Source organism: Mauremys reevesii, linkage group 1, assembly GCF_016161935.1.
Source record: "Mauremys reevesii isolate NIE-2019 linkage group 1, ASM1616193v1, whole genome shotgun sequence".
In the NCBI taxonomy this organism is placed as follows: domain Eukaryota; kingdom Metazoa; phylum Chordata; order Testudines; family Geoemydidae; genus Mauremys; species Mauremys reevesii.
In genome coordinates, this window is record NC_052623.1 from 356,374,431 (window position 1) to 356,395,702 (window position 21,272).

Below are 21,272 nucleotides of genomic sequence, written 5' to 3' on the forward strand. Positions count from 1 at the left end.
GAGCCAATAAAAAAACACTACGTCCCAGCTAAGGAGTCTGAATTTTTGTTTACTCATCCTGCACCCAATGCTCTGGTTGTGGAGGTGGTGAATGGATGGGGCAGACACCACCACAGGAAGGCACCTCCATAGGATAAGGGCCTGAAATGTCTGGATGTATTCAGCCGTTGGCCTTCCCCATCTGCAACACTTCAGGACACGTTAGGACTTCAAACTATCAGGTTCTCATGGCTAAGTACAGCCCCACCCAAATTAAGCCAAATGTACCACCTTTATTGCGCATCTGCCAACAGAACAGTGTGAACAATCTCAGACCATTATTAATGAGGGCCAGCTGCTAGCTAAAACGTCCCTGCAGGCCTCTTTGGCTGCAGCTCACATTGTGGCTTATGCTGCCTTTGCAGAAATAGTCATGTGAAGATCTCCATGGCTCCAGTTGTCTGAGTTTCCAAGGCAGGTCCGAAACATGTTTGAGGTCCTCCCCTTCGATGGTCTTGTTGGTGTCACTAGGCATAAATCTAGGTAACTCGGGAGGAGGGAAGACCACAAGTGTCGATGAAGTCTTCTTGCTCTAGGCCTATGTGAACCAAAGTACCCCCATGTTAAGCGCTTCTGTTAGCCTTACTAAACTTTTGTGACCTCCTGTGCTATGTGCTGACTGCTAGCAGCTGCAAGGCCGGTTAGCACTAGATGCAGCCAATACTAGATAAGATGCGGAAAGCAGATGCTGTAATCAAGGTTCTATGCATGAGAAAGTAGCCCCCACACAGTGGGAAAGTACAGAAAGAGAAAAACAAAGGGGATATAAATGCTGGGACCCCGCCTGCGTGCGGGTGTGCAGGATTTGAGATGGCTATTTCTCCCTTGCACCTTATTTGAGCTCAAATAAACTTGGTTTGCTTCTCCACCCTAGTGTGTTAATTAGTGCAATGCACACCGGGCAACGAACCCCGCTGTTGCCCCCTCGGGCCCTCTGGGCTGGCAACAGGGTGTAGTGTCTGGGCTGGGGCAGGAGGATGGGGATGTGGGGGGCAGGCTCTGGAAGGGAGTTGGGGTGCGGGCTGGGGCAGGGGGTTGGGGTGCAGGAGGCGGGTGGGGGCCCTGGGCGGGAGTTGGGGTGAAGGGAACGGCCTGGGGCAGGAGGATGGGGTGCAGGAGAGGGTGTGGGGGCAGGCTCTGGGTGGGGTTTGGGGTGTAGTGTCTGGGCTGGGGCAGGAGGAGGGGTTGTGGGGGCAGGCTCTGGGAGGGAGTTGGGTGCTGGGTCTGGGCTGGGGCAGGCAGTTGGGGTCCAGAGGATGGGCTCTGGGAGGGAGTTTGGGTGCAGGAGAGGGGAAGGATTGGGCTCTGGAAGGGCATTTGGGTGTGGGCTCTGGGCTGGGGCAGGGGGTTGAGGTGCAGGGGGCAGGCTTGAGGAGGGAGTTGGGGTGTGGTGTCTGGGCTGGGGCTGAGGGTTGGGGTGCAGGGGTGAGGGGCTTGGGTGCAGACAGGCTGCCCTGGGGCTAGGGCCAGAGAGGAGTGCTCCCCCCAACCCTCTCCCCTCTGGCAGCAGCAAGCTCTGGGGGAGGGAACCCCCATATCCTCCCCCGGCAGCACACTCACCCTGCACCACTGTCACTGCGCGCACTCCTAGGGCCCCTCTCAGGTCCAGGAAGCCCCCTCGCCTCCCCTCGGTGGGTTCCGGGGGCGGCTGCCATCACATGTGGCCTCCTCCCCTGCTGCTGCCCCTCATCATAGCCTCATGGGGGATGGGGCTGCCCCTTGCCCAGCAGGATCACAGGGTTGGACACTCACCGAAGCCCCAGCAGCTGCTCAGGTGAGTGAGATCCAGATGTCTCCTGGCCGGAAGCCCCCTGGGAAGCCATGAAAGCAGTTACCCCCCTATTCCAGATGGGCAGGGGGCAGCCATGTACAACGTGTGATGCATGATGAACTTTTAGTTTTTGTTCCTCTGATCCCACTGGATCCATTCATCCACCCCCCGTGCTGTCTTTCTGCTTTCATTACCCTGAAATAAGGAGACAGCAAAGGAAGTTCAGAAAAGCCTATTTTTTCTTTCTTTACAGTTATTAGAAGAAGGTGAGTCATTCAAAGACGCATCTCACCACATGGCTGTAAAAGTGCAAAGGACAAAATAAATTCATTCAAACTAACCTGGCGCATTTTGCATTAACTGTTAATGTGAATTTCAGATTTCCATGCTACCAACACAACAAGGAGTGTGATGGGAATTCTCCAAAGGCAGGCCAAGAAACAAGTCAGTGAGGCAGCTGACAGCAGGTTAGGGTGGGTGATGATTGCAGTGATGGGGCCTGCACCCCGTAGAACAGAACCAAATTCACATGGTGAGTGAGTACCACAGGAGAAGTGACTATCCCGAGTGTAACCAGGCAGCTTAGGATGGGTTCTGCTGGTAAATCACATTCACACACTACCTAATACACTAGCACACCCGATTCCCCGAGAGAGGGGGAAATCCACCAGCTGCTTTGTCTTCTAAGGCAGCAAATGCAGCCTGTGTCTGGACAACTAGGTGCCACATGGTGAGTTCTGCTACCTGATCTCCTCTCACCAGAAAACTAGGGCAGAATGTGTCCAAAATGGCAAGAAGGAGGGAGCCAGACGCACTAAGATGGAATCCCGAGAACTGGTAAAAATACTTTTAAAATCTCTTTTCTTTATTAACATTCACCTAAGGATAAGGTATATTGACATCAATCTCATTTGATGGGCTGAGAAATTAGTTGCTCACTGGAAGTAGGGAGTTATGTGTATGGATTCACACAAACCTGAGCTGTCCGGCCCTGGCTCTTATGTCAGAAAGTGCCAATAGCCCTGGTTTGCCTGGGACAATCTGATCTTTAACATCCCACCCTGGGTAATTGCTGTTCCAGCCAATATTCAGGGACCATTGGTAGCTATTCTAACCAGAGCCTCAAGGGCTGGCTTTCCCACACCTCCTGTTTCTACTGACTGAGCCTGCAGCCCCAGATTATATGATGTGACAAAACTCCAGTATTAGGGGTAGACGCAGAAGCCACAAATGGAGCCTTTGGGAAGCTGGTGGATGTCAATAACCACCGGAAAAAGATGCAGCTGGAGTCATCAGGCTGGGACACGTTTTCAGATTGCATGGTGGGAAATCACCCTGCCCATGGCGCTGTGGTACCGATAACTAGCTATTTACTGCACAGAGGAAATGCTAGTGCAACATCCTGCTCAGTGTGCCACTAGCTGGGGCCCTGCCCCACTCTGAGAAATGAAACGCAGATGCTGTATGATTGAAATAGGACCACGGATATCACTGATATTGCCACTGTCAGATGATTGCCACAAGTCTTGTTCAAAGTATATCATGTGGGATCCCTCTGGAGCCTTTTTTAAAAACTGGCGTCACCTTAACTATCCTCCATTCATCTGGGACAGCAGCTAATTTAAATGATAGGTTACATACTAGTTAGTAGTCCTGCAATTTCACATTTGAGTTCCCTCAGAACTCTTGGGTGATCCCATCTGGTCCTGGTGACTTATTACTATTTAGTTTATCATCCAGTCCGGCCAGTCCATTATGGACTATTCCAGCTTGATCACCCATTAAAGGAAATTAATTCTCATAATGGGCCATAGAAGAAGCCCCACCCAGAGCAATTTATGAGGAAACACAGACTAAAGCACAAGGATGTATTTGGCCTTTTAAAACCAGCATTTTATTTACTGCCTCAAACACAGTCAATAACTGATCAACTGTTGTCAACACACCTTTAACTAATGGTAACAGGGATAACTTGGCAGCAGGCTCCTGGCCACATGTCCCTACTGGGCTCAGTGCGGTTGTGATGAACAGGCTGAGCGTGACACCCACATGGTGCCAGGATGGGGAAGACCTGCAGAGGCCCTGAGGCCACTTCTTCTGCTGCTCCTGCCCTGCTCCTCAGTTTCCCCCAAACTTGGCTGGCTTCTCGCAGATATAAACCTCCCATTTGGCGCAGCTCTGCGTGCGGATGTCCCCCTTCTGCATGTACGCGCAGCCTTCAGCTCCTGGGACCTGGAACCTGCCAAGCACAAGCCCCATCTCACTGCCAGCCATGGGGGGCCAGCCACAGGCTGGGGCATTTACCCCTTCTCGGCTGCACTGGTAAGAATTGTCTTCAAAGTGCATTTACCATAGTGCATAAAGGACAGGGGGTCAGTTTGACAACTCTGGGTGAGTCTCCCTTGCCTGGCATCTGGGTCACCACTGACACCTCTGCAAAGTGGGAGGAAAACCAAATCTGAATGCTGGTATTTAACACCTGCTTTGCCTGACACACAGGGCCATGTTGCCATTTTGCTAATGGTAGGTTCCTATGTGGCTCCCATCACCACGTGCATCTCTGTGTCTGGCAGGGTCAAGGTGAGTGAGGTCAAATCTTTTACTGGACCAACTTCTGCTGGTGAGAGAGAGCAGCTTTCGAGCCACACACGGCTCTCCTTCAGGTGTGGGCAAGGTGTGCAGTGTCACAGTTAAACACGAGCTGGAACAGACTGTTTAGCCTAAGCAGTTAAAACATATTGCAAGGGAGACAAGGTGGCCGAGCTGCTATTTGTTATTGGACCTGCTTCTGTTGGAGAGAGAGCGAGAGAGAGACAGGCTTTCGAAGCACAGACCTCGGGTGGCTCAAAGCTCCTCTCTCTCACCAACAGAAGTTGGTCCAATAAAAGCTATTACCTCCCCCTCCCTTGCCTCTCTAATATCCTGAGACCAACACAGCTACAACTACACTATAGACATATTTCAAAGTTCAAGGTGAAGTGGCCTTTTAACAACCCTCCAGTGCGAGGCAATAAAGAAAGGGAGGAAAAAGGCAGCTGGGGGGAGGGGAAGGGTTGTTAGTGAGTCATAGATTGTCTCTGTTCAGTCCATGATTTTGAGTGTCTAGCAAAGTTATGAATTTAAATTCCCAGGCTCGACTTTTGGAGGTGTTGTGCAGATTTCCTGAGACTGAGAGTCAGCTATAGAGTGATTGCTTTGTGCAGTGTGGTCGCCCACACGAATTAGGGTGGCTTTGTCCTTTCTCATTTCCCTGTGTGCATTCATTTGCGCGCGTAGGGATTGTCTGGTTTCACCCACATACACCTCTACCCTGATATAACACAAATTCAGATATAACTCGGTAAAGCAGTGCTCGGGAGAGGGCTGTGCGCTCCGGTAGATCAAAGCAAGTTTGATATAACGCGGTTTCACCTATAACGTGATAAGATTTTTTGGCTCCTGAGCAGTGGTGAGCTTGAGCCGGTTCGCACCAGTTCGCAGAAACCAGTTGTTAAATTTAGCAGGCCTTTTAGAACCGGTTGTTCCAGGACAACCGGTTCTATAAGGGCTTTATTTAACAAAAGCTCCAGTGCAAGCTCACTTCCCCCTCCTCTCCTGAATGCTCCGGCCCCCTTCTCCTCCCCATCCCCTGCTTCCTGCAAATCAGATGTTCGCGGGAAGCCTGAACAAGTAGCAGGCAGGCAGGTAAGCTGGGGCGTGGAGTGGGAGGGGAGGTGCGGCTGGCTCAGCGGCTCCCTCCAGCACAGCTCCTGGTCCTGGAGAGCAGCTCCCTCCAGCCTGGCAACCCCCGGCCAAGCGCCCCCAGCCCCAATCGGGCCCGGCCCCAGCCGAGTGCCCCTGGCTCCGGCCCCGTGGCTCCCTCCGGCCCGGCTCCTGGTCCCGGCCGAGCACCCCTAGCCCCGTCCTGTCCTGGCCCCCGCTGAGCGCCCCCAGCTTTGGCCCCATGGCTCCAGCCCAGCCCCAACAGCGTCGGTTCTGGTCCCGGCCCTCGTGGTTGCAGCTCCAGCTGGTCCCGAGCACCAGTGCTGGGCCTGGCCTAACTCCGGCCCCGCGGCGCTGGTGCTGGGCCTGTGCCCCGCAGCTCCAGCCTGGCCCCCACGGTTGTGGCTCTGGCCCGGCTCGGGCCCTGCGGTGCCGGTGCTGGTTCCGGCGGAGCGGCTCCAGGCTGTGCGGTAAGGGGGCAGTGAGCAGTGAGGGCATGTTGGAAGAGGGCAGGGGAGTTTGGGGGCTCGTGGGGGTGGATGGGGTGGGGCGGTCAGAGGGCCGGGAACAGGGGGATTGAATGGGGGCAAGGGTCCTGGGGGGGTAGTCAGGAAGGAGCAGGGGTTGGATGGGGTAGCGGGGGGCACTCAGGGGCAGGGATTTCAGGGGCGGTCAGGGGACAGGGAGAAGGGGTGGTTGGATGGGGCAGGGGTTCCGAGGGGCAATCAGGAATGAGAGGAGGGGTTGGACGGGGCGGCAGGGGGTAGTCAGGGGTCAGGGAAGGGGGTGGATGGGGCAGGGGTCCCGGGGGGGCATCAAAGAACGTGGGGGGTTGGATGGGGCAGGGGGCCCGGGGTGGGGGAGGGCAGCCACGACCCCCTTGTGGGGTGAGGAGGAGGGAACCTGTTGTTAATATTTTGGCAGCTCCTCACTGCTCCCGAGGACAGTGTTATATCGAGGCAGAGGTGTAGTTATTACTGGGCACGTAGTACACTAGTTGAGGTACACCACATAGGACCCAGGGATCTTGAAAGGTGTGTTGTGAGGGGTGTTGATCATTGTAGCAGTGGAGCAATGGCTGCAAGTTTTGCATCTGTTGCTCTGGCAGAGTCTGGTGCCACTTGGAGTCAGTGTGTCCTGGTCTGTGGGGCGTTTCTGTCTTATGATGGGCTTGGAGAGGCCTGGGGGGTTGTTTGAAGACCAGCAGAAGTGCAAGTTTTCTCCCACCTCCCTGCAGGTGTGTGTTTTTCTCCCACTCCCCTCATTGCTGATGTGCCTCATCCCTAGGGGAGCTCAGTTTGTGTGGCTCATTCATTCCTTGGAGCCTCTGCCACCATAGCCATGAGCCAATGAGAGCCTCCTAGCCACCATAGCCACAGCGTAGGAGACTGAGCTGCATGGGTGGTGGCTTGTGAACAGCTATCCAGTATGAGGTGGATTCTGCACAAAGCCACCTCCTGAATAGGGACAGTTTGGGGATACCAATAATCATAGACGGGACCACAAGGGTCATCCAGTCTAATCCCCTGCCAAGATGCAGGATTTGCTGTGTCTAAACCACCCAAGACAGACGGCTATCCAGCCTCTTTCTGAAAACCTTTCTGAAGGAGATTCCACGACTTCCCTAGGCGTCTGCTCCACTGTCCTACTGGTCTCACAGTGAGGAAGTTTTTCCTGAGATTTACTCTAAATCTGGTATGCTGTAATACATGATACTTCTCACTTTACAGCCAAAGGTCCCAGAGCACTTTGCAAAAGCGGATCATTTTGGTTAGAGCTGCTCAGAAACTACTTATTTTCCACCTGGATTTTTTTTCTTTTAATTTCCCCCTCAATATTCAATCAAAACCAAAACCTTTTTACTGAAAAGTGGAAATTTTTACCAAAAACTTTTCAGTTTACATTGGAAAATTTTGAAAAAAAATGAAAATTTTATATGAAAAGCCATTTGTCACCGAAAAAAATGTTCCAATGAAAAATGTTTGGTTGGTTCTAACCATTATCCCCATTTATGGAGGAGCTACCCCATTCAGAGCCAACGTTGAACTGGATCAGTGCCCTTGGACGGGCACAGGCAGCGAGGAAAGACGTACAGCTGGAAGGAGAAAGGGGAGCCGTCAGCCCACGTCCAGTTCCCGATGTCGTTGTCGTAGTTCAGCCCTGTCCAGAAATTGAAGTGGAATTGCTGTCCCTGGCGCACGTACATGCGCTTGGAGATCTCATGTTTCAAGAACTCCTGCTCCAAACAGCAAAGGACAACAATCAATCCCCGAATAACCGTTTTTTCCCCTTTGAAGGCATCTGGGTGAGAGCAGGGGCTGAGTCCCTCTGGAAATCGGGCCAACGATTTAATTGTCTAAACTATAGGTAGAGGTGTCTGACTCTCTAGGCCTCCGTGTTTGATAAATTCGCCTAAGTGACCCTCCCAGGGACAAGTACTGAATCAATGGAACAGACCCCCGATTTCCTGGCTCCTAGTTCCTGACTTAACCCCCAAACTATCTACCCCTCGTGCTGTTCCCAAACAAGACTTCTGCAGAGATTATTCTTGGCAAGGAGGAATAAAAGCAGGAACCAAGGGCCCGGGAACTGCCAAACCAGAGCCCAGCGATGGCCCATCTCGTGCAGTAGCTCACTGCAATGAGAGGGGCCAGTGCTGGGTGCTTCACCATGAGGTGGGAAAAGACCCATAATGCATCTTGCCCACTGTGCAATACAGCAGCATAGCAGTCAATTTCCCATGACTCCCCAGTTAGCTGATCTGTTTATGACCTGAAGCACAAGGATCAATGGCCCTGGCCCTTTTATCCTAGCTCACGTTGCTAAATGCTCTTCTCATTCAGGCAGAAATCTGATCTTTGCCTAAATCTCCCTACATTATTTGCCTCAGTATCCTGCAGAAGTGAGTTCCATAGATAGTTATCTTGACTTTTTCACTTGCTTGCTAAATCACAAAGTTCAGTCATTTGCATTGGGTCTCCCAGTCACTGATGCTAACTAATAAGACCTAATTGTTCTTTAAATGCACTCTGTGCTCCTGAAAGGATCTGCGATGACAGAAGCAGAGACTGGACTCTGAGGGCAAGCTCCCTCCTCCTCGTGCTCTGCATGGTGACTTCTAGAGGGGAAGGGTGTTAGCTCTCATAGCCCGTTCCATCCTTGGACCCTAATGAGGGTGACAACAAGGAGGACAGTTAACACCTGCCCACTGGGAACTCAATGGAAGGTGTCACTACTGACTTGGGTCTGGGCTGGAACTGTGCATTAGAGACGACAGGCCTCATGTCCCATTCCACATCTCCATAGCCAGTCAGTCCCCCACTTTGCTCCTCCCCCGAATGTCACAGATTTTAAGGCTTTGTCTACACTGGCAAGTGAAAGACAAACTTTTGTCGTTCAGAGGTGTTAAAAATATACCCCCCTGAAAGACAAAAGTTTTGTAGACAAGTGCCAGTGTGCACAGCGCGTAGTCGGCAGGAGCACTCTCCTGGTGACAACACTAACGCTACTCGTTGGGGGTGGAAGTTTTTTGTCGGCAGGAGAGCTCTCTCCTGGCGACAAACAGTGGCTACACTGCTCGCCTTTTAGTGGTACGGTTGTAACAGCACAGCCGTGTCGCTAAAAGCTGAGTAGTGTAAACTCTAGTGTAAACAGTAGCGTCAATGTGTATGTAATTGTCTTATCAGCAACCAATATCAATAAAGAAGAGAAGCAGAGGTGGCTCTGTACCAGCTCCTTCTTCGTGTCTATCTTCACCAGACTGGCCGATATTGCAGTACATGCATCTAAGCTGTTATGCCAGGATTTCGCGGATGTAGAAAAGGAGTAACAGCTGGCTGCCTGCTGGTCCCAGTCCACCTCACACATGCTGCAGTTGTCCTCTTGAAGAAAAGGGAAAACAGACAGACTTTCAATCCTCATTCTCCAAGATCATTTTGTTATCATAGCTCCGCATTGCTGGGTGTGAAGGATGATGGGAAATTCCCCTCGCTTAGAATTCTAAACCGCTGACCCATCCCTGCACATGTCTTCTCACATTGAGCAGTTCAGCTGGCCCTACTGCCTTTGACCATCAGCTCCTTTCTTCAAGCAACAAGTAGGATGCACAGTAAATTGGTACCATGAGTTTTCATCTCAGTGGGGAGGGTGGGTCAGGGAATGAGGGACAGTTATAGCCTATCTTCTGAGAACAGGAGTTACAGGATGGAGACAGGAATTACTAAGAACTGAGTTCCCATGGTGATGAACGCAATAAAAGGAAGACAGATCAGATAAAGATCTGGAACAGAGAGAATAGATAAGGATCTAAGGAAAGATAGAGAAGGACATAGGGAGAGAATATCAGGGTTGGAAGGGACTTCAGAAGATCATCTAGTCCAACCCCCTGCTCAAAGCAGAACAAATCCCCAGGTGATTTTTTTTTTAACCTCAGTTCCCTAAACAGCCCCCTCAAGGATTGAGCTCACAATGCTGGGTTTAGCAGGCCAATGCTCAAACCACTGAGCTATTCCCTCCCCCAAATATATGGAGATATACCGATCTCATAGAGCTGGAAAGGACCCTGAGTGGCCATCAAGTCCAGTCCCCTCCCTTTATAAGCAGGGCCAAGTACTGATTTTGCCCCCGATGGCCCCCTTAAGGATTGAACGCACCACTGTAGGCTTAGGAGGCCAATGCTCAAACCACTGAGCTATCCCTCCACCTTGGGATCTAGGGAGGCGGGGAGGGATCAGAGATAGGTAGAATATAGATAAAGAAGAGATTAGCTGAGGGTGTAAGGGGGGAGGGAGGAATTGGTGGATGGGTGGAGTCTTATCCTCAGAGGCTCTAGCTGTGATTCCTTACCCTTGCCAGTTGTCAGCTGCTGCAGAGTGTCCGAGAGGATTATGTTTTCCAAGTCAATGACCTCCAGCTGTTGCTCTGATTTCTGGGACAGCTGGTAAACTTTAAAGACACAAGAAAAATCATAAAATAATGGGGTGCCCAGAACCAGTGGATTGCTCCAGCCTGGATCATCCTGGGGTGTTTTACAGCATGAGATGGACTGTGAGCATGTGTGGGTACAGCGCCACCTACTGACTGACAGGGAATGTGAGACATGGGTCTCCTCTTGCTTGCACCAATCTTACACTAGTCAAATTCCAATGATATCAGAGGAGTCCTTCCTTATTCACCCCAGGGTGAGCGAGAGGGAAATCAGCACCATTGTTTTGAAACTGGCTTCTCTGCAGGAAATATCAGAGATGGGCGCTCCCTGCGTTTTATCAACAAATAACCACAATGCTTGGAACTTGCATGTCCTACATTTCAGATGGGGCTGACAAAAGTTAACTCGTTACATGACAGATGACAGAGACCTATTGTGACGGTGCCACCCATAAGGCTTTACAGAAATAAGCTTATGGCTGTATATATATAACATAACTAGAATGTGTTTTATGCTACATATGCCATGCAACATATCTCTGTAAAGGTTATGATTTACTGAATCTATTAATCTTATTTGTATGCATGTATCATTTTTGTATTTGAAGTTATGAATATTGGTCGGGTTCCTGAGAAAAAACTATTCTCAGTAAGTGCCCCATCAAGAAACACTTAAGCCAACAATGAACTTGAAGACACCAATCCACATCTGGGCTTTCCCAGGAATGTGGCTTGGCTGGTAAGGAACTCAGTCATGTATGGACATGTGACTTGCCCAGGTGACTCCAATACTCCATTTTGTAGCTGGACTTTGCACAGGAGAGAGGAGGGTGTCTCCACCCACAAGAGAACGTCTATTTAAGCCCAGGGGAGACCCCTCCATTTTGTCTTCAGCTGGCTAAAGAGAAAGCCTCTCCACCCCCAAAGATACCTGAAAGAAACTGGAACAAAGGACAGTGACTGCAAGGGGTGTGAGTGATTGCTGGACCCTGACTAAAAGGAGATTAGTCTGTAAAAGGAGCATTTTGGAACTGGTGAGGATCTTATCTGTATTCAGTTTCTTACTGCATTAGACAAAGATTTGCATGTTTTATTTTATTTTACGTAGTAATTCACTTCGTTCTGTCTGTTACTACTTGGAACCACTTAAATCCTACTTTCTGTATTTAATAAAATCACTTTTTACTTATTAATTAACTCAGTATGTATTAATACCTGGATGGGCAAACAGCTGTGCATATCTCTCTAGCAGCATTATAAGAGGGCGAACAATTTGTATAAGCTTTATACAGGATAAAACAGATTTATTTGGGTTTAGACCCCATTGGGAGTTGGGCAGCTGAGTGTTAAAGACAGGAACACGTCTGTGAGCTGCTTTCAGGTGAGCCTGCAGCTGTTAGGGGATGTGATTCAGACCTGAGTCTGGGTTTGCAGCAGGCTAGTGGGTCTGGCTCAAACCAGGCAGGGCACTGAAGTCCTAACCTGACAGGGCAGGAAGGCAGGGGCAGAAGTGGTCTTGACACATCAGGTGGCAGCTCCCAAGGGGGTTTCTGTGATCCAACCCGTCAAACCTATTTGGTCACTGGATCCACTCCCCCTCCTAGTAACAGAACCGTCAACATTTACGTTGAGGATATTGTAGAAAATGTACTCAAGGCTGTACGTTTGTAGAGGGAGATCAGCAACATCCCAGAGGTCATGGGGCAAATCCTTTTTATGTTTATCTGTACCTAAGCAGGTATTTATACAGCCAGTGTCACCACCGGACCAGAATGCCTCTGGGCAGACACTAAGGGAAGAATCTCTCTCTCTCTCTCTAGTAGCCATCACCATAGTACCAAGGCACCTAGTTACCACTCATATGGCCACGGGAATAACCTTTGACTCCTGATGGTCGAGGAGTTCTGTACAACCAGAATCCCCCGTGGTGGCACCTTTGGCCTGTGTCTATCCAGAGGGCGCCCTGATCTACCATGGACCTCACAATACACCAGCTAATGTCCCAGCTCTGATTCCCCATGCGAGGTCCTGAGTGTCTCTCCACCTGCACTTCATTGTGCCTATCACTCTAGCTTCTGTACTTATTGAGGGAGTCATGATTATACATGTTCAAAGATGGATGTCACTCCGCACCCCATTTATAGCCACCTCTGCAGGTTGGATCAGTTTAGGTGGATGTTCTCCAGGGCAGAACCTTAGGTAGAGGCACATCTTGTACTGGGCATTAAAATGGCAGGACTCAGGCCTAACCTGATCCCCAGTGCCAATGAGGATGTTCTGGTCCTGTCTCTCTTGAGTTTCACTCTATAGGACAATTAGAGTGCTGGGTCAGAGGGTCAATTCCTTAGCAGCCCTACTCACCTCACCAACTAGAACCCAGAGCTAGGACTGACTCCTGGCTTCTAGATTCATGGACGGGGGACATCAGAGGCCAAGGAGCTTGACAGAGCCTGAGGGGCTCATTGGCATGAGGGGTCACAGATGAAGTGGTGGATGTTACTCCTGTGAGGACCCCACAAACTGCCAGCTCCATCTCTGTTACCAACCTCAGTCCATCGTTCATTGTCACCTGTAAATGTCCTGCGGGGGAGGACCATGAAGTGTACAGGTGACAGGGCTTGAGCCATGTCTTCCAGGTAACCATTAAATCCTCAGCCCCATGGAAAGCAGCAGCTGGAAGGTTCAGTAAGAAAGATGGGGCTGAATGATCACTTTACATCACAGCTTAACAGGTGAAATGCAAAGAAGACAGTGGTCAAATATTTCTGTTCTCTATTTGGGAAAATTCAGGTAATATAGTCTGATGATGATGGTGAGTAAATACTTTGCATTCCAACACCAACTCAGGAGGATGTTAAATATTAGCTACTAATGTCAGACATTTTAAAATTAGCAGGTCTGGATTACTTGGATCAAATGGGTTTAGAAGAGCAGGCTCTGGACCATTAATGTTGATTCTCAATAAGTCTTGGAATACTGGGTAAATTCCAGAGAACTGGAAGAAAATAAAAGTTGTGCCAATATTTAAAATGGGTAAATGGGACGATCCAGGTAACTATATAGCCCTGTCAACCTGATGTCAATCCTGCTCATAATAAAAGAATGGCTGATGGAGGACTGAATAGTTATGGATCAATGTCCTATCAGATAAAGCATAAGATGGGTGTTAGTTGGCGTCTGCTACAGACCAGCAAATCACATTAGGAAGAAGAGGATGACTGGATCCTCACATCCCTAACTATAATACGTAGGGGGAAAAAAGCTGTGTGATCACCGGGGACTTCAATTTGCGTGACACATGCTGGAGGTTTCATGCTGCTAAAACATCATTGGAATTTCTAAGTAATATAGATGACAATTTTCTAATTCAAGAAGTGTTGCAACCAATACAGGAGCATTCTGTATTTGTCTTGACAGATAAAGATGAACTGATCACAGAACTAAAAATTAGTGGTTGATTACACAGAAGTGATCATGACTTGATCAAATTTATAACGTGCAAACAGAGTAAGTCCAAACCCAGTAATATAGATAGTGCTTTAAAAGGGCCAGTTTCACAAAACTGAAAATAATTATGAGCCAAACCAGCTGGGAGGAAGAACTTAATCAAAAAACATGAATGATAATAGGGAACTGTTTAAGAATACTTTACTACATGCCTAAAAATCACAATGCCACAATCAAGGAAGAAGGCCATGCTGGTTAAAACACCAGCCATTTTTAGAGGGGTTATGAAGGCAGTTACAAAAACCTTCAATACATAACAAGCAGAAGAAAGGGAAGTCAACAATAATGAATATAAATAAAAAATTAGGAACTGCAGAAAATTGATAAGGGAAGCAAAGGGGCACCAGGAGACATCAATGGTCAGCACAATTAAGGACAATAAGAACTTTTAAAAATATATTTTTAACAAAAAGTATCCTAACAATGGAATTGGTCTATTACTAGACTGAAATGATAGAATAATGCAGAAAAGGCAGAAGTGTTCAATAAATATTTCTGTTGTATATTTGGGAAAAACTCACATCAGATCATGATGATGACACTTCTTGCATTCCAGTGGTAACTCATGAGGATGTCAAATAATAGCTACTAAAGACAGACATTTTAAAATCAACTGGCTGAGGAGCAGGCTGGAACCATTTATGCTGATTTTCAATAATTCTTGGAACACTGGAGAAGTTCCCAAAGACTGTAAGAAAGCTAATGTTGTGCCAATATTTAATAAGATTAAAAAGGATGGTTTGAGTAGTTATAGGCCTGTCAGTCTGACATCAATTCCAGGCAGCATAATGGAGCAGCTGATATGGGACCCCATTAATAAAGTATTAAAGGAAGGTAATACAATTAATGCCATTCAACACAGGTTTATAGAAAACAGATCCTGTCAAATTAATTGGTATGTTTTTGTGATGAGATTACAAGTTTGACTGATAAAGGCAACAGTGTTGATATAATATATTCAGTCTTTTGTAAGGCATTAAAATACCACATGACATTTTCATTAAAAATTAGAATATAAATTTAACATAGGACACATTAAATGGATTAAAAACTGGCTAAAAGATAGGTCTCAGATTGTAACTGTAAACAGAGAATCATCATCAAGCAGGTGTGTTTCTAGTGAGTTCCCGCAGGGATTGGTTCTTGGCCCTATGCTATTTAACATTTTCATCAATGACCTGAAAGAGAATGGAAAATCACCATTGATAAAGTTTTCAGAAGGCAAAAAGATGTGGGGAGCAGTAAATGAATAAGACAGAATGGACACGTCACTGATACAAAGCAATCTGGATCATTTGGTAAGCTAGACACAAGCAAACAATATGTGTTTTAATATGCCAAATATAAATGTATACACCTAAGAACACAGAAACCCGTATTTCCAGGATGGTGGACTTTATCCTGGGAAGCAGTGACCTGATAAAGATTTCAGGGTCATGGGAGATAGTCAACTGAACATGAGCATCCTGTGTGATGCTGTGGTCAAAAGGGGCTAATGTGATTCTCAGATGTATAAACAAGGGAATCCTGAGTAGCAGTGGGGAGGTTCTATTATCTCTGTATTTGGCACTGGTTTGAGCGCTACTAGAATACTGTGCCCCGTTCTGGTGTCCACAATTCAGAAAGGATTTTGAAAACTGGAGAGGGCTCAGGAAATGAGCCAGGAGACTTATTAAAGGATTGGAAAACTTGCATTATACTGTGGTAGATTTAAGGAGCTCTGTCTATTTAACTTAAGAAAGACAAGGTTAAAGGACAAGATCAGTCTATATCTACATGGGGCACAGAAATTTAATACTAGAGGGCTCTTCAGTGTAGCAAAGGTATAACAAGACCCAATGTCTAGAAATGGAAGTTAGATAAATTCTGACTAGGACCTCAATTTTCTGGCAGGGAGGGTAAACCACCATTGGCACAACTTACCAAGGGCAATGGTGGATTTTTAATCACTGATAATTTTGAAATCAAGATTGGATTTTTTCTAAAAGATCTGCTGTAGTTCAAAAATAATTAATTCAGTTACTGCTGTGTTCCACAGGACATCAGATCAGATGATCAGAATGGTCCCCTCTCGCTTTATAATCTATGAAACACTCACCCTGTTGAGCCATCACGATCACCAGAATCAGCAAGATCAGGCAGATGGGCCCAAGGATGATGGCAGAGAGCCGCCATGGAGATGCACTGGGAGAGACTAACAGGAAGGAAATGGAGAACATGAACATGCACTTCCTTCTGCTTGGGATCCTCAGCCGCAAACCCTCCTGTGGAGTTAGGTGCCTAAGCCAATAGCCTAGTGCTAGGGGCTCTCAACTGGGATGTGGGTGACCCAAATTTAAATCTCTGCTCTGCCTGATTTGGAGCAGGGACTTGAAGCCAGGTGAGTGCCCCAAATCCCAGGCTGTTGGCTATTGTGGGGTAAGCGCTCTCAGTCTTGCATGTTGGAGCTATTCCATGTTGTACAAAGCACTAGGGCCAGAGAGGGAAAGTGAGAGACTGACTCTGTTGGTTTGGGCACTCACGTGGGATGGAGGAGAGTCAGGTTCCAGTCCCTGCTCCAATAAATAGTTAATTATTTATACAAATGGAAAGAGACAGTGAGAGCCGCAACCCATCAGCCTGCTGTTTAAAGCTCTCACCTGGGATGTGAGAGACCTGGGATCAAGAGTCTCTCACATCCCAACCAAGTGCCCTATCCATTGGGCTACTGGGTATTCTGGGACACACACACCTGGCTACCTTTTGTGAAGGCTTGAAGCCATAGGCATGCACTGAGGGGATCAGGCCCCGCTGGCGAGACAGATAGAGGGACATGTATTCTGAGAATCCTGCTTCAGGGCTCCCAGGGCTTTGGCTTGAGCTAGGGCTCTGAGCGGCTCATTAGCTGTGAGGTGGTGCCAGGAGCTAGGCATGAGCAAAGGCAACTACCAGCAGAAACGTAGGTGCCTAGGAAACTTAAGCACCTAGTGCAGGGGTCGGCAACCTTTCAGAAGTGGTGTGCCGAGTCTTCATTTATTCACTCTAATTAAGATTTCGTGTGCCAGTCATACGTTTTAATGTTTTTAGGTCTCCTTCTATAAGTCTATAATATATAACTAAACTACTGTTGTATGTAAAGTAAATAAGGTTTTAAAAACGTTTAAAAAGCTTCATTTAAAATTTAAATTAAAATGCAGAGCCCCCTGGATCAGTGGCCAGGTCCTGGGCAATGTCAGTGCCGCTGATCAGCTCGCGTGCTGCCTTTGGCACCAGTGCCATAAGTTGCCTACCCCTGACCTAGCGGGTTAGGCAGCAGCTGAGCAGTGGTTTTAACGTCAGGAGCACCTAAATGCTGGACTTAGGTGGCTAAAAACGTAGTTAGGCCCTAAGCCCCTTTGTGAACCTGGCCATTCTTCTCTGTGCCTTAGCTCCCGGTCTGTAAAATAGGGATAACGATACCGTCTTTCTCCCACGTCTATTTAAGCGCATCAGATCAGAGACTCTTTCACTGTGTTCATACAGCAGCAGCACAATGAGGCCCTGAGCTTAGTTGGGCCTCTAGGTGCTACGTTAATAATAACCACCTGGTCCTACACAACTAAGTTAAACAGGTTGGCAGCCAAGGTGCCCTTTTTTCATGGCCTTCCAGCATCCCGCTACCTGCCTCTTGGATGGCGCAGGGAATGCTTGTGTGCCGTGTCCAGGTAAGGCAGCCTGCAGCCATGGAACCCAGCAAAATGGGGGTGACTTCCTGCCAGAAACCTTTCCACCCCCACAACCCAGCTCCCTGCCAGCAGAAATCCTGCTTGGTCACATCTCCAGGCAGCCTCCCTGCCAATTCTGGCCTGGTCAGTGGATTAAGGAGGCAGGTGGGATGCGGTGTGGACAGGAGCACGGGTCCTAGAGATCAGGGTGGGCCAGGCAGGAGTGGGGCTGGAAAGGCTGTGGGGAGCCACTTTGCAGAGGAGCTTTAGGGACCACCTTTCCCTTATTGCGATAGAGCCTCTTGTTCAGCGTGGGAAGAAAGCGCCTCTTTCTGTGCTTCTTCACTGTTGTCACATGAGAAGAGGGAGGAGTTTGGCAGGAAGGGTCTGGCAAGCCTGGGCACAGACCAGGGTGGTGGTCAGGGCACCCGTCTCAGGGGCAAGGGGTGGCGGGGAAGGGAGGCTGAGCGGTTGGGACACCCTTCCCCTTGCTGTGGGAGGAGACCCCTGCACCTGCAATGACAGCAGCTGGCCCGGCCTGCGCATTGGCTTTCCCTTCATCCTTGGACTCGTAGATGACATTTATATCAGATGGAGTGCCCTTCACTTTCCTCTGCTGCACAGGCATGGGGGTCTGCAGGTAAGAGAACCCACCGGCAGGAGAGAGTCTCACCTCAAGAGATAAAAAACCATGTGTCAGACCCTCAAGAATCATGAAATTGGCCCAAGAAATCATGTTTTCTTAGACTAAAAAACATGATTTGATTTTTTTAATTTCTTTGCCAATGTATGTGAGAATTTCAGGTTGAATAGTCAACCTTTAATGCACTCAGAAGTGCACGCCTCTCTTTGGCTGTTTGGACGGAGGCCCCGCTTAGCTTCCCTCACCCCTAAGATAGGGGAACTGCCATCCATTTCCTATTACTGTCTTCACCTGGCACCAACACTCAAGGATCTCAGTCTATTTAGCTTAACCAGGAGAAGGTTAAGGGGTGACTTGATTACAGTCTATAAAGTACTTCCACAGAGAACTAGCATTTAATTATGGGCTCTTCAATCGAGCAAAGGCATAACATGATCCGATGGTTGGAAGCTGAAGCTAGACAAATTCAGACTGGAAATAAGGGGTAAACTTTTAACAGTGAAAGTAATTAACCACTGGAATAATTTATTAAGAGTTGTGGTGGATTCTCCATTACTGATGATTTTTAACTCAAGATTGGATGTTTTTCTCAAATATCTGCTCTAGGAATTATTGTAGGGCAGTTCTGTGGCCTGTGCTATACAGGGGTCAGACTAGACGATCACAACGGTCCCTTCTGGCCTTGCAATCTATTAATCTAATGTACTACCCACTGTCCCAGGGTTTCTCCTTTGACTGGGTCCCAGCACTACCACGTTCTCAACTTCCCGCTCCCCTGCCTCTTGCTGCCCCGGGACCCTCTCTCTGCTCCAGGACCGTACATGAAGGCAGGGCTGGACTGCGTCCTCAGCCCCAAGGCTCCTGTACAGCTCTGCCCGTGTACCCAGCCCTGACATTTGTGAGATCCAGCCTCTTGCACCATCGCGGTGGTTCCTGCTGCAGGCACCCAAATCCTGTGACTTGCGATCCATCTGTGAAAACTGGCAACACTGCAACACAGCCTTACCCTGGCTGCTCGGAGGGGACTCCCCTACCCCACAACCACCCCACGCTGGGGTAACTGTCATCTGATCCCTCCATCTTCCACCCCATCTCTGTCCTTAGCACCGCCTCAGCCTCCCTCCTACCCCGCAACCCTCATATCCCCCCTCAGCCTCCTTCCTACCCCCACACCTCCTTCCCCTCTCAGCCACCATCCTACCCCACACCTCCTGCTCACTCAGCCTTCCTTCTACCCCACACCTCCTTCCCCCCTCAGCCACCCTCCTACCCCACACCTCCTGCCCATTCAGCCTCCCTCCTACCCCACACCTCCTGCCTCCCTCAGCCTCCCTCCTACCCCACACCTCCTGCCTCCCTCAGCCTACCCCACACCTCCTGCCCCCCTCAGCCTCCTTCTGCCCCCACATCCCCCCCCCCCTCAGTCTCCCCATTACCCAACACCTTCTGCCTCCCCTCAGCCTCCTTCTACCCCACATCTCCTGCCTCCCCTCAGCCTCCCTCCTACCCCACATCCCTGCCTCCTCAGCCTCCCTCCTACCCCACACCCCCTCAGCCTTCCCCCACCTCCTGCCCGCCCTCAGCTTCCCTCCTACCCCAGAGCTCCTGCCCCCTCAGCCTCCTTCCTACCCCCACATCCCCTGCCTCCTTCAACCTCGCTTCTGCCCCACACCTCCTGCCCCCCCAGCCTCCTCCCTACCCCACAGCTCCTTCCCCCCTCAGCCTCCCTCTTGCCCCCTCTCTTCTCATCCACCTTTCCCAGGGTCTCTCTCTGAAGCTCCTCACAGTCTAGTTCTCTGCCCACTCCCAGTCCAGCCCCATGACCCACACAGCGGCGGCCATTTTGCCTGTGGGCACGGCTTCAACCTTATTGAAAACAATGGCGGATGGCGGCCATCTTTTCTTAGGGCAGCTCCTCAGCCCCCGGCAGTCAGTCCACAGGGAAATGGCGGCCGCCGTGCTGGCTTCAGCCCCATGGACAGCAATGGGAGGTGGCAGCCATTTTGAATCAGGGGAAATGACCAGGTTTTCATCCTGTGTTCATCAGACAGATTAATCCCCCACCCAGGGGCCCAGGAGGTGCAATAGGATCAGGAGAGGTGGCAATGCGGGGTTCCCGCCTCCATGGCCCGTAGCAGGGACACACCTGGTGCCACCCCCTGGCAGCCCCCAGCAGCGGGGGCACAGCCCGGTGGCACCCCATGGCTATCAGGGGGCAGGCAGAGGTGGGCTCGCTGCCGTGGGTTATGGTAGCACACGCCCAGGCGGTACCGGGGGTGTACGGCTGGTGGAGCCAGGTCCCTTGAGCTCAGCTGTGTAGCTGGGGCCTGTACGTTCAGCGCCCAAGGGCCGGGGGATCCCCCCAAGGACTAGGGTATGTGGATGGAGCCGTGGGGTCCTTCCCCAGCCAGCCAGCCAGGTGCGGGGCGGGGGTCAAGCCCTGGGGTGACTCTCGCCAGCCAGCTGTGTGTCTGGAGCTGCCGCTCCCCTTGCTCCCCCGGCTGCCATGGCCTAGCTCCTGATTTCCCTGGGGTGAGTGAGCGGAGATGCCCCATGTTATGTATCCTCACACCATCTTGTCAACTGTCTTGAATGGGCCATCTTGATTATCACCACAAAAGTTTTTTTCTCCTGCTGATAACAGCTCATCTAAATTAATTAGCCTCTTAGAGTTGATAGGGCAACTCCCACCTTTTCACGTTCTCTGTATGGACTTGATGAGTTTGCCTTGATGGCCTGTTCTGCTTAGCAAGGCCTACTGAAAAAATATACTAGCTGAAACAGTCAGGCACTTGCCTGCTTGACCTTGCTAGATAAGCGAATGCTTGCAGAGGCTGGGAAAAATGCTTGCAGATGCTTTTTGAAGCAACATGTATTTTTTTGTACTAACCATGAAGCTTATCAAAACATAAGTTGTTCTTTGTTCCTCTCTTGTATGCTGGGAAAAGTATAGCTGGGAAAAGTATAGTGATGACGTGACGAAGTGGCTATGACGCGTCGG

General features: G+C 49.6%; 1 protein-coding gene across 7 annotated transcripts; it reads right to left on the reverse strand.

Annotated features, from left to right (window-relative positions):
* Window positions 1-3,695: 3,695 nt before the first annotated feature.
* LOC120380499 (oxidized low-density lipoprotein receptor 1-like) lies at window positions 3,696-21,272 on the reverse strand. Of its 7 annotated transcripts, none has more exons than XM_039498248.1 (7): window positions 21,162-21,272; window positions 18,142-18,301; window positions 16,044-16,139; window positions 10,358-10,456; window positions 9,242-9,393; window positions 7,606-7,748; window positions 3,696-4,049 (listed from the first exon to the last, which is right to left on the reverse strand). In XM_039498248.1, the coding sequence occupies exons 1-7, from the start codon at window positions 21,162-21,164 to the stop codon at window positions 3,929-3,931; spliced, it is 774 nt and encodes a 257-aa protein (XP_039354182.1). In that variant the 5' UTR covers window positions 21,165-21,272; the 3' UTR covers window positions 3,696-3,928. The 7 variants fall into 7 exon arrangements, with proteins under 7 accessions (XP_039354182.1, XP_039354219.1, XP_039354202.1 ...); XM_039498285.1 differs by lacking the exon at window positions 21,162-21,272 and adding an exon at window positions 20,963-21,072; XM_039498268.1 differs by lacking the exon at window positions 21,162-21,272 and adding an exon at window positions 20,543-20,667.